This window comes from Amblyomma mixtum, chromosome 9 (assembly GCF_055824585.1).
Source record: "Amblyomma mixtum isolate Tamu chromosome 9, ASM5582458v1, whole genome shotgun sequence".
NCBI classification, from domain to species: Eukaryota; Metazoa; Arthropoda; class Arachnida; order Ixodida; family Ixodidae; genus Amblyomma; species Amblyomma mixtum.
The window spans coordinates 94,362,934-94,376,245 of record NC_143020.1 but is presented as its reverse complement, the minus strand read 5'-3'; the positions used below and the strand labels follow the sequence as shown (position 1 = coordinate 94,376,245).

The following is a 13,312-nucleotide window of genomic DNA, read 5'->3' as shown; positions in this document are numbered from 1 at the left end:
TGTCGAAGAACAGTCTCGAATGTCGCCTGAATAGTATGAATCCTTTCCTGCAATCCCCTTCAGCTTCTCTCAGATATCGTGTGTCATTGTCATCGTTCGCGGTTGTTTCGTTTGTGACAAACGTGCAACTCTGCGCAGTTGTAGTAAACAGCATCAGAAGCACAGGTGGCTATTATAGCGGCAGCATCTCCCTAGGTCCGCTGGCTGACGTCTGCAGCATAGTGTACGTTGCGAAGCGTGTAAAGCCTAGGCGTGTCCCTTTCCTGTGCGATATAGGCGTCCAGCCTTCGCCGTGTACCGACGAGCAAGGCTATTGAGAGAGCGAGGGACATCCACCGCGTTGCACTGACTGGCGCTGTTGGTGTTTTGTTATCGTCTCGCACCTGGCGCCACGGCGTCGGCCGCCAGTCAGTCAGCGCTCGCATGCCACGGCCGCTTGTTCGATCACTGCTCCCCATCCCACGCGCCAAACCCTGCCTCTCCGATCCCAGGCTTCTCTATGCTGTTTTTTTTTTCTTTCTTTTTTAATACCGTCGGCGCGAGAGCCGCTCTGTGATGACTGCCGCAGCGCGGCGTCTGAGTTGGCCGATATCCGGTGAGAGCTAGTCTTGTGACGCTGTGCCGGGGACCGAGTGAAACCTGACTGCTGCCTCCCAAAGCTGCCGTTCACACGGCCTCTCTCCCTCGCATGCACGAACACACGCAACTTGTCTGCGTGTACTGGTAGTTGAAGGCCGTCTCGATGGCTGGTTTATGCAAACTATTTAGAAGGGAACGGCGTATACTAGCCGCTGCTCGACGACATATTTTTAGCAAGGAACTCTGATTGTCACATTGGGTCCTATAGGAGTTACCTTCATGGTGTGCGCTTCTCGAAGACCCAGCGCCCCGATAAGCCTTCAGTGTGCTAATCAATCAATCAATCAATCAATCAATCAATCAATCAATCAATCATTGTAAAGAGAACTGTGTTATTGCTTTAAAGCATTGGCTTGGATAGTACAACAGGAATTCTCGTTCTGGACCCTAGGACGCCTCTTCAGTTCGCTGGCAATTCGAACATATGGGCGCGCACATTACAGTGCAAAAAGTCGTGGCTTGTCAAACAGGGTGCCTAGGCTTGCTATGCTGCTCCCGTTGTGTGATTAGTCACTGGTTGGCTGCTAGGTTTCACGACAGAACCTCACAGGCTTCTTGTAGTTGTTATTCGAGATGTGTAATCCATCCAAAAGAAATGGATAGGTTGTTAGTCGTCACGAGGGCTACGCAGTAGCTCGCGATTTCGCGTTCACCCTGACACGTAGCATCGAGTCGTTGCATAAGGTCTGTAGCACTAGGTCCTATTGAGCATTGGTGCTCAAGATGCTTCGCTCTTCATGGGCGTTGAACTCTGCCCGTGAAAAGAGCTTTTTCATTTCTCTTTGCGATTTAACTTACGTGAAAGGCATCGTACGCGGCTACATACCTACCAAACGCGGAACGATTCGTCTTATTTCCTTTTGGGAAGCCTCCTACCACCGCCGTATCAATCCTGTCCTCGGCGCCAGCCGCTCGCTTCAGATCACACCCGTTCTAACGTAAGCGGCAAAAACGGTAGACAAGTTAACAGCGATTACGCAACGCTTCACCCGGCTGCTCAGACTCCTGCATGAAAAAAAAAGAAACAAAAGAATCAAGAAACCTGACCTCCAGCTCGTGCGTCTGCGCACTGCTGTACGCGCTTCGTAGCCTACAGCCTTCCTGTAACCGCACAAACGAAAGGGAAACCATGTTGCGACAGTCTACGAACGGCGTCGGGGGACACGCGCGATTGCAGAGCTCGCGTGGTATATCGCACCGCGGCCCACTTCCTCCCTCTCAACACTTCTCTCCAACGAGAGTACTGTCGCCAGCCAAGGCTGTGCGATGCTAGTTGTGGAGGCGGTATATACGGGCGGCAAGTTGTGAATGGAACCGCGAGAGGCGGCGGCAGCAACTGCTGTGGCTTTGCGCTTGAGAAGATGAGGTGGAGGGAGGGGGGGGGGGGGGGGGGGGGGGGCTCGTGGAGAGGTCCTTGCGTGCCTTACGTTCGCTTTCATTCACATCTCGTCGACGACCAACAGCGAGCAAAGCAAAGTCGGCGCGGCGGATCAAAGGGAAGCGGCGACTGCGCTATCCTGTCTCCGGAGAAAGCAAGCGTCGGAGAAAGCAACGTGAAGGCGCCGGACGAGTCAAGAGAAGGCATCAGCGCCGAGCGACAAAGAGAACCAATTAAAAAGGAAAGAAAGAAAGATAGATAGAGCGGGAGAGAACGAGAGGGGAGTAGGAGGAGGAGGTGGTCGGTTCGTCGCCTTGCTCCTTGGGTGGAACACCCTCGCCGGTTAGAGCTCTCCCGGAAAGGCTCTCTCCGGGTCCCTTTCGCCGGCTCTGCTGTGGCTAGACCGACCGCGCACCCCAGAGAGAGATATCTTATCGAGCGCGTTGACAGTGGCGCTGGAGACCTCCGGAGCCTCACACACTTCTCTATCTCGGGCCGCCGAGTTTAGTTCCTGTCGCACGGCCAAGAGCGGCCAGAAAGCAACGCCCCGAAAAGCTGCGCCCCCCCCCCCCCCCCCCTCTCCTCTAGGCAACGAGCGACGACATGCTTGACATTGACACGCATGTTGCGTTCGGCGGCTCTCTTGCCGGCGAAGTGGGGATGACACTGGCACAGGCGCCTTTGATGCTAGGCGTACACAAAAAGTGATATCTCTCTGAGACATGCTTTGAAAGAATAATTTGCAAATCTAAATATGTTCCACTGTGGTATACCGATGGTGTGAGGCGAGATCTGTGTGACAGCAGTAAGACAGGAAATCGCAGCACCGCTCAGAGGTGGTGCTGCTGTAGTGTCGGTGTATCTAGCTGTATGAGGTGTTGATCTTGAAGAACGTGTCCTTTTGTCGGCCATCTGTTCGATGTTCGATATCGCTCGCTATGGCGTGCCGTTTTCTACCCCTGTCTTGTCCAAACGATCTCACCGAGGCTCGAAGATTTGATGCACTCAGCTACGGGGCAGGATTAAACGTTGGGAGTGGGTTCCTGGGAACGCCCTAGCTATCTGGGGCTTGGGTTTGCCAAGTCGGTACTCTTGTGTTCTGCCTTTCTGCTCGCAGCCAGCCCGTCATGCTTTCTTAACATAATAACCCCCCCCCCCCCCCCCCCCCCTTCTCCGACCCGAAAGACACGGGTTCGATCACGGCCGCAGCGGTCGAATTCCGATGGAGGCGAAATTCTAGGGGCCCGTGTATTGCGCGTTTCAGTGTACGTTGAAGAACTCCAGGTGGTCGAAATTTCCGGAGCCCTTCACTACGGCGTCCCTCATAGGATGAGTCGTTTTGGGACGTTAAACCCCCCAAACTACAAACCACAAACGGCAAGGCGCATTGTTGTAAATCGAATCAAGCCAGCTGACTTAAATTCTACAGTTACGCGTCCCAAAAGACGCCGTGACGGTTACTTACTTGCTTTTCAGATTTCATACTGTGGTTGTCTCGAAAGGATCCTCAGCGCACTCTTGGCTTTAAAAAGGGTACAAGGTAACTTCTGAGATTGTGAAAATTAATGTCTCGATGGTAAACTATTATCACTAGTAGGCCATATCCGCTCTACTCAGTACGGCTTTCCTGAGAGGCATTCTCAATGCTTTCGAGTGACAGAGCCACCTAATTTCCTGTCCTCTGCTCTAGACTAGTAGATACTTCACCCTAGATACTGCACTCTAGATGAAATGTTATCAGTAAAACCCACAGGCAAGCCGAGCCCGAAACCGGCCTTTTCTTCTCCTAAAAGCACCTCCAAATCTCGCGCTATGTCGAAGATGACACCTTCTACCTCCTCCCCGTTTGTACTACGGGCTCATGTCCCGACTATGCGGCTCCCCTGGAGGCCTCGAGGTGGTTTCTCTGGGCGGAGCAGAGCGGCATCATTCAGTCGAGGAGTTGCACCTGCTTGCCACCGCTACGGCTATAAAGCACGCCACTTCGCCGCGGCACCCGGCGGTTCTCCCGTCTTCTTCAAAACAGGAAATGCCTAGCCGCTGCTCAACGCAAGCAGGACACGAGGCACATGTGGTCGCTCCGCTCAACTGGTAGCGAGTGCGAGCGCCTCCGCGCTTGCGCGTACGTCTCGCCTGCAAGCGGCAATCATACAATCGCGCTTTCTTCTGTTCTTTCTTTTATATATATATTCTTCCCTCCGCTGACATAAGCGCGCTCGCACTTCGAGGAACTGCTTCGCGCACTCGAAGTCATCGGGTTGCCGGTTCGCCTTTGACTTTCTTCGCCGTCATTTTTTTTTTTCTCACGGTCGTTGTGTGGTGTGTCAGAGGTCTGGACTTGGAGACTTGCGCCGCTCGTTGAGGTGCTTGAGGGCTGCGGGCCTTTTGCGGTTTTGACGTTGCTTCTAGGAAGGAGGAAGGCGTGTGCGTAGTGTGTGCAAAGAAAGCGTGGAGGAATGCGATGGGCGTGATTAAAGCCGTGAATTGTTTTTTTTTTCGGCGTTATTTGTGTATAGGGGACTTGATCGTGTGGAAATGGCGTTAAGGTCGTAATATGTCGTCGCCAAAAAAATATCCCGCGCTGATCTGTTCGCCCCGCTAATGCTTCCCTTTGTAACTTCAGCCACAAAGGTGGTTTAGGCAGGGCAGCGGGAAAAAGCTACATGTGACTAGTGCTGCATGTGTCATGGAACTGCTACCTAGCTATGACCAGTTCTCCCGTGTGTAAGGGAAGTACTACAGTGGTCAGCGCTACGATTGTCAGGAATGCTACCATTTATCAGGGCTATGTGTGGCAGCGAAGTTCTACACGTGGCCAGTTCTACACGTGGCCAGTTCTACACGTGGCCAGTTCTACACGTGGCCAGTTCTACACGTGGCCAGTTCTACACGTGGCCAGTGCTACACGTGGCCAGTGCTACACGTGGCCAGTGCTATGTGTCTCAGGGAAGAGCTGCACGTGGTCAGTGCTTACGTGTCAGGGAGCTGCTACGCATGTGGTCACAATGTTCAAGTGGACTTGCAAGTGGTCGCTCTCTTCTAGGGCGAGTGCCAAGAAACTATCGTTTTCGTTTTCACCCACTAGAAATTCCAGGCAATCTGCCGGAAGATTTCTTCGCTTCCCTTTCCTAAAATGTCGTTATGCTCGGGATAATCCAGGTTGAATTAAGAGTGCTCGAATCTCGACAGACAGTCAATAGGAGGGAGACGAAATTCACGCCACGGTTGAGAATGTCCTTCTCGGCTTCCAGTTTTCCCCTCGGCAATCGCCTTATCTGTACCGCTCGTTTGAGAACGATAGCCGTACCGTCAATTTGAATACGCGAGTTAACCTGTTATACGAAGAATCTAAGACGACGACGAGAACCGGCTGCAATGCTTCTTTTCTACCGGTATGCGGAATCGCATAATGCGCATGGCCGACGTCCAAGTTCAGGAAATCAAAAGTAAATAGCAAAACCGCTTCTCCGCAGCATCAAGCGCCCGTGCAATCTGCTCCGGCGCGCGGCGTGTCCGGAATTTCCGCCTTCTCGTGAACGGCCTCCGGGCGCAAATAACCAGCAGTTGCACCACGCAAACAGCAGCAAACGCCCGCGACGGCTCAGAGCCGCGCCGACGCCGCTGTTAGGCGCACCCTTGAATGAGCCGAGAACGGCGACATGCAACCGATGAATGAACAGGGCTTGGAGCCCGCATGCCATCGTGGATGCAGCCGCCAAAGCGATTAGTAACGTAAGGAACGCGAGAGTACACAAGACACGCACACACACGCACACACGCTCATACGCACCCAACTTGGCGCTCTGGATAGGAATGTTTGGCCTCACACGCACCAAGTATCGCATGATGGGAAAGCACAGATGTATAAAAACGGGGAAGGAAGGACCGTACTGCCTGCACTCGGCGCCGTATTCTTGTTTACATTGATGCGTAGTTGCGAACAGGCGGTGGTCCCGACCCGGGGCTTTCTTTTTTTTTTCTTTTGCGGCAGCATCGAAACAGCGTTCGGAAACCTCTTCTCCCTTGCAGCCCTCCTCTCTTCTGCTCGCTTCATCAGTCTACGTCTTTCTCCTGCGGCATGCCTGGCCCCGCCAGTCCCTTTCATGTTGTCCTACCTGCTGCCAGTCGGATTCCTTATCCACCATTGTCCGCTCGCTCCCGATAAGAGAGAGCCCCCACCGTCCTCCCAATTCCTTTCATCCTGCCTGTCCGCCAACATGCGTCCCCCATCGGTGAGGTCCTGCGCCTCCCCCGTCGCACACTGCCTCTTTTTGGGGCGGAAAATGTGGAATTTTGCCCGGGCGCGCTCCAGCGCTTCTCTCCTCCCCCTCCCCCGATTTCTACATTCCACCGCTTCTGCTCCTCCATTCAGGACCTGGCATCGGGAGTACGGTGTACCGTATGGCATACGAAAGGAAAGTAGGGATCACAAGGGGGAAGGCGAAAAAAAAATTCCTACGGCAGGTTGAAACTCCTGAATGAACGCAACCTTTCTGAGTGGGTTCCTTCTCCGTAGAGCGGCCGGCGAAAGCTCCCGTTGAAGGGGAGCTCTTTAGCGGCATGAATGGTAGAGCGGTCTCTCAGCAAAGGGAGCTGAAGCTCGCGCGCCCGCCTTCTATGGTGACCCCTCCCTCTCCCTGTCTTGCCTTCGCACCCTCCTGTGGGAACCGAAGGCGGAATTCAACCCTAGCCAGCGGTCAAGCCTAGCCCCAAGCCACCCGAGCATCAAGAGACAGGCGGTGCTGGCGTTCTTTCAGGAAGACTGGTTAGAAAAGGAGCGGAGCACAGGGCCGCAACCATCGTGTATGAACCTGTCGTGCGGTCGGAACCCACAGCGGCGGGGTAGCACAGAAGGCGCTCCGCATTCCGACGTCTGTTTGTCCGTACCCTGCCCCAAAAGCTGGGACCCTACCAGAGCGGGGCGTACCGAAGAGGCAGCAGAGACGAGATCAAGGACTTGCCGAATCTGGCTGGTCTAGGCTGTGTCAGGCTTGTGAATGGAGAGCCGAAGACGCGAAATACCTGTGTGCGATGAGAGATGCAGGTAGGGCGTTAGGAGAAGGCCTGCGCTGCAAACGACGTCGTTGCGAATGTCGCCAACTTCCGGCCCAGGCCTCTCTGACCCGCGAAGGAATGTGGGGGTCCACGGTCGCGGGGTGCTGAATGGGCCACTGGCGAAGCTCTGGAGCATAGCCACTTTACTTATATAGCCGAATTCTTGCGCCGAGCGAACACTAAAGCATTATGCGAATAAGAGAGCGCGTGCGAGTTTGGGCTGCGCTGATGGAATGTGGCAGGTGGTTGGCTGTAGGCCAGCGTTCAATCGTTTTCTTTTTGTTTGCCGCGGTGAGCTCCCAGAAGTTCTGTGCGCACTTGGCGCCAGCGGAAGCGCTCAATGAGGACCGTGACGTGAATGGCCATGTGGTGACAACGCACGGGCATCTTTGGCGCGTAGAAGAGGCGAGGGGGCAGGGCATTGTGCAACTTCATGAATGGGAACACGGTATGAACGTGTTGACGTCGTCTTCTCGTTGCTCGAAAACGACGGTGTCTGCGTTTTAGCGCCGTATAAATGCCACACTGATCTCTGAACTCGGGCTTCTTCTCGTAACAGCAGTTTTGCTCTTGCTATCCCTACCACAAAAGCAGTTGTACTGCCTAAAGGCTCGACGCATTGCTTGCAGTTGCGCAAAAAGGGGTCATATCTAGGGTAAAGTTGTGGCAAAAGTCCCTCTTCGGGAGGCGGGTAGCTGTTCGAAATTATGTCCATAGAGTGAGAACCTTTATTCTTAAATCTGCTTTATCTCCTTGAAGCTAAAAGCAGGCATTGAGGCCAAGAGAGACTGAGGAATGGCACGAAGACTTGACTGACATGCCACAAATAGCATTTCAACACAAAAGCAACATAAAAAAAATCAACCCGGTTTATCTGCGTTCTGCTGTACGCACTTGCTGTCATGTGTCAAATGCTATGAGTTGCACCACACAGCTATCACGACTTACTGGATGGGACTATAAGGCGTAAAAGGGGAAGCCATTGGAGATAGGATTCAAGTGTGGACCTCGACCACAGGAACCCTCCGTGCTGTGCGAATTGCGGTCACCATAGGTGACCACACGTGGCCGCGGGTGACCGCGCACCATTTCAGCGTGGGAGCGACTGATGAGCAGTCAGATTACACCGCGGAGGTGTCTCACTGACGCGCACGCATCGGCGCCGGCGAACGCTTTTAGACAGGCTCACTGTACCGCGGTTCTTCCGCAGCTGCTGTTCCCATCGCGGCGGCAGAAAGGCTTGGCGCCGGCGGCGGCTTGGTGTCGGCGAAACCACAGACGCGCTCTACATTCCATTCACGCCGTCGGCGATGGGAACGAGTCGGGCTGGGGAACTTCCGTCGCCGCCGGCGTCTGGCCTGAGGATCACTTGCACAATGGCGTCGATGCACGGAAGCGAGGTCAGTTTCTCGAACTGACCCTTGCACACAAACCACCCATCCGGCACCCTTGGATACAAGGGCTAGCATGCCGACTTCCGTGGGAACTAAGAAGGAAACGCAACAGTTGCGTTTACGGTATCCTCGCTCTCTAACAACGTCCAACGCTTGCGCAAGCGAAACACCTCTGGGCACCTTCGGGACGAAAATGTATATTATCTTCTAATCACTCCCGTGGTTGCGAACACGTAACGACGTTCGGCAACTTCTTTGGACGGAGTGCGACCAAAGGCAGCTCTCAAGAAGACATGTCTCAGCCTCCAAAGTTCGCCACATACCAGAGCAGCAAGCAGTAGGCAAGCAAATAATTGGTTTGGTTTATTGCGGTTTAACGTGCACTGACATCGGACAGCACACGGGCCTCTAGAATTTCAGCTTCATCGAAATTCAGCCGCCGCGGCCGGGATCGAACCCGCGTTTTTCGGGTCAGCAGCCGAGCGCCATAACCACTAAGCCACCGGGGTGGGGCTCAAATAATTGGTGGTAGATGGCTTAAAATAAGTGAACTCAAAGTCAAACCACAGAAAAATGCGCGCCACATTACCATTCTTTGCGTCTTGAAATGTATTTTCGGTGTCTTTCAGTTATCAAGCGCCACCGTGCTTGTAGGATAAGAGAGCGCTCATTCGTTTGCGACTTAACCGTGCTTATATAGTTGGGACTAAGTTCGAAACAGCCTCCAGGTGTTCATTTCACTTTACATGTAGCCGGGCGCCAATATAGGGGACACCGGGTCACGAGTTTCACGGATTCGAATTACGATAACATCCGCACACTGGCCGCCCTGTTCATTTCAATGTCTCTGCAGGGCCGTAACCAACGTATGCTAAGCGAGCTGGGGAACACATGGGCCACTCGTGTTATCGCAAGGTACCCTGCCTGTATACGGCAGCTTGTAATAATGTGCGGCTTGCCACGCGTTCCCAACGGGGCTTCTGTGTGGTCGGGGCAGGAAGAGACCCTCGCATAGCGCAAAGCGTCGACACGCAGAAAGAAAGGCAGGGAGGGCAAAAAAATGACGACTCCACCCTTTTTGACCTTGTCCACCGCGTGTGGTGGTGACTCGACGCTGTACGTGTCGAGCCGCCGGCACGGCGTGGTATTTTAATGGCGACCTTTTTCGAGCCATTCAATATGCGCCCGAAAAGACGAACTAGCTTCGGAACTGCTTCGGAGTCCACTCTCAACTTTGAGATTGCTGTTTGCATTCTCTGACATTCACTACAAGGTGTCTGCTACAGCTTTACTACATTGGGACATGGTGCGCGACGTACGGAAGTTATGCCGTTATGCAACAGAACTGTCTTGTACAGAGCCTCGCAGTTTTGTAGCACACTGACGTAGTTCGGAAAGTGAGGCTTCTCGGCGACAGTTTACATATGATTAGGATTTATGAGAGCAGACAGAAAGTATGCGCACAGGTACGAGAAGTATTGTTCTCAGGACTTTTTAGGACAGCTTAGATTAGCCGTTACGCGCAGATACTTTTATGTCGGGTGTGATTGTGCATTTGAAGGGCTCTCACCTCAGCTTAGGGTCTCAAGCGACGTCACCATATTTTGCTGAAGGGAGTATTTAAACAGGTTAATGACTGCGTTATTCGGAGTCACGTCACCGCATACGAAGCAACCAAGACGGTTATCACCAAGACGGGAAGCCGACGAGTGCTCTTTCAGCTCCACGTGTTCAGACGTCGCTGGTTGCTTTAAAGCAGTCGCCAGGGTTGTTTCTTTCTTTTTCTTTCAGTGTTTCTCGCCTCTCCTAAATTGCCTTTTGGTGGGCGTCATTGAACTGCGTTCGGTCGCCGTCTGATGGACAGGTGCACAAAAGACTGCGCGCGCGTGCAGCCTAGATTGGATCTGAAGGTCTCTGAGCGCGTCTTCTCCAAGTCAACTGATTTCGCCCTGCCGCTTTGATACCGGCAAACGTCCCGCCACAATGGTTCGCCATTTACTTCGCGTTGATGCAACCACAGGGCCTTTCGCGAAACATGCAATGTTTCTTTCTTTCTTTCTTTCTTTCTTTCTTTCTTTCTTTCTTTCTTTCTTTCTTCCTTTCTTTCTTTCTTTCTTTCTTTCTTTCTTTCTTTCTTTCTTTCTTTCCTTCTTTCTTTCTTTCTTTCTCTCTTTCTTTCTCTCTTTCTTTCTTCCTTTCTTTCTTTCTCTCTTTCTTTTTTTTCGTTCTTTATTTCCTTCTTTTTTTCCTTCTTCCCTTCTTTTTTCTTTCTTTCTCCCTTCCTTTCTTTCTTTCTTTCTTTCTCTCTTTCTTTCCTGCTTCCTTCTTTCTTTCTTTCTTCCTTTCATTGTTTCAGTGCGTTTCTGTATTTCTGGCCCGAGGCGGTTTTGCTTGCACTTCTTTCTTCCCTCACTGGCTGCCAACAAAAGCTTTCTATTCCACACGATCCCGTTACGCTGCCTATTCCATCCCTTCCCCAATGTCGCATTAAGAAGAAAAGAAAAAAAAAACAGTCAAACGAGAAAGACTGAAGAAGTGGTAACGGGTGTGCTGTAACCGAAGACACTATTACCCACTCTGCAGTCTATGCACTCACCGCTACTGCCGCACGTCATTCATACTATGCTTCCACTTCTTATTTTCCTTTGTTCGGCCCATTCTGTTTGTCTTTGTTTAGCGTCTGGTATTAACGTGCTTTATGGCTGTCGGTGTTCACATGACCGCGCTGTTTCAGCGACGGCGGCTGGGAGCGTGATATTTTAAGCCGCGCGCGACTGCACGCCCCCGCGTCGTTCCCACGCTCCCTCTACCGCCGTCGCCGCCGTAGCGAACAACGCATAGCCGACGTCCTCGTCGCTAAAAGTTTACGCGCATAGCGTGGATTAGCGCAGCGCCTTGACAAGCGTTGTCGCTGTCGGCGTCGTCTAGGCGCCCATGCATCATGATCTGGGCGCGCCCTGACTGCGGCTATAGGTTTCCCTTTGTAAAGAGGATGGAAGAGGTTTCACGACCGCTGATTTTGCAACGCAATGAATGCACAGAGGACAAATATGCACATAAGAGCCGCTCTTTGTCTCTCCCTACTCTGACGCTTGAAGGAAGATGTCTCGAAGAGGGGAGCTCTTCTCCGATGATTTGGCGGGGACATGCGATGACCTGTTGTGAAATTACGCTGCTAACGAGAATGTCAGTTGAAATGTCGCACGCTTTAAAAATCTTTTGCTGAGTGGCCATCGAAAAACAAACGGCACCTGAAGAAGAGCGTCGTCACTTGCACCCAGAGGGATGCTATTGAGATAGGGACCCTCGTTAAACCTATTTAGTCATAGCGTGCATGAATTTCTAATGCAGTAGGATCACCTACATGGCAAGAAACATCTACTTAGTGCTCAACGAAAACTCGCTCCTCAAATTTAAACTCGATCATCACCCGTCAGTGCCGGATAAGTGGTCTCGCCATTTGAAGACAACCATTGTCGCAGGTCTTATTTCAAGTTGTACGTTAAACTAAGAAGCCCTTCTGCCCAGAGTAGTGCCCAGAGTAGTCTACTCTGGGCACTACTCTGGGCAATACTCTGGGAACTACTCTGGACGACTACTCTGGATGACACTCAGTAGCTTCTCGGAATAAAGTGTGTTCTATAAGGTGTTAATGTGCATCGCGCATGGTTGCTGACCTCCGTCACTCATCACCGCTTTCCTTTCCCGCTACCGCAGGATTGGGAGCTGTTGGTGGTGTCCACCCTCAAGTGGGACGTGTGCGGCGTCATCGCCAACGACTTTCTCGACCACCTGATCCACCGGCTCGAGCTGCCCAAGGAGCTCCGTGACCACCAGGACCACATCCGCAACCACGCGACGACGTTTATCAGCTTCTGCTATACGGGTGAGTTGTGCATTATATTATTCCGGCACCATTCAGCTTGCGTAGAAAGGAAGAAAGCATGAATTCCATGAAGGTTCTTGACTGCAAGCTGTGCTACCTGCCCACATGGGGTTTTTGTAGAGCTCCGGAAAAGTCACCTGGGGGCGCACGACTTCTGTCAATATGCTATGTATAGCTACGCCCTGAGTAATATACGTACTTCTTGACGACACGTACGCCGTGCTCAGCTGCTGCCTAACATGGCGTTATAATTTGACACCACCGTCAGCGCCCGTTGTCCTGGAGTCATCATCATCTTCCTTTGCTTAATGATGATGCACAAATGCACAGCATGATGGCGTTGAAAGGTATGCGACGGCTCAAGGATATTTTAGAGAACTGGAATATTAGTAGGCAATAGTGACGACAAGTTTTACTTCCCATAATGAAAGTAAGGTAACGGCGTATGTGCTCATTTAACCTGAAAATAACTGCCATCGAGTTACCAGTTCTACTGGAAAATGTCCATTGTACTCCTTGTGCTTGGCTTCCATGATTCGCTGTGTGTCGCCCGTACAAAATCATTCGTATTAACGCTTTTTTGTGCGCACACACATACAGGTGAACGCATCTGTACGGTAACACGCGCCTCCTATAGTTACTCGCGAGGCCCAGTCGCGGCATGCGGCATTGCATTGAACAAGCAATGACGGCCGCGTCGAGCGGTAGCTGAGAGTCACCGGTGGGGGGCGCTAGGAATGCCGTTCTCCGCCACGGGGCGCTGCAGTCGCTTTCCACTCTGCAACAACCGGCAGCCGAGAGAGTTCAGGGAGCGCATTCCGCGCCGATAAGCGTGGCATATATTACTCCACTTCTGCTTGCTGCTTGCTGCTGCTGCTGCTGCTGCTACTGCATTCACTGCCACCACCGCTGTTCGTCTATATAGCGATGCAGTGCGGATGCGGAGGGGCGAAGCGAAAA

At 52.4% G+C, this 13,312-nt stretch overlaps 1 protein-coding gene across 1 annotated transcript in view; it reads left to right on the top strand.

Moving 5' to 3' along the window:
• The window catches only part of LOC149330199 (G1/S-specific cyclin-D2-like), a 75,406-nt gene that overhangs the window by 27,624 nt on the left and 34,470 nt on the right, over nt 1–13,312 (top strand). The window contains exon 4 of the mRNA XM_089560806.1: nt 12,184–12,352. Within this exon, the coding sequence (XP_089416932.1) occupies nt 12,184–12,352 (169 nt within the window). The remainder of the gene's footprint in view (nt 1–12,183; nt 12,353–13,312) is intronic.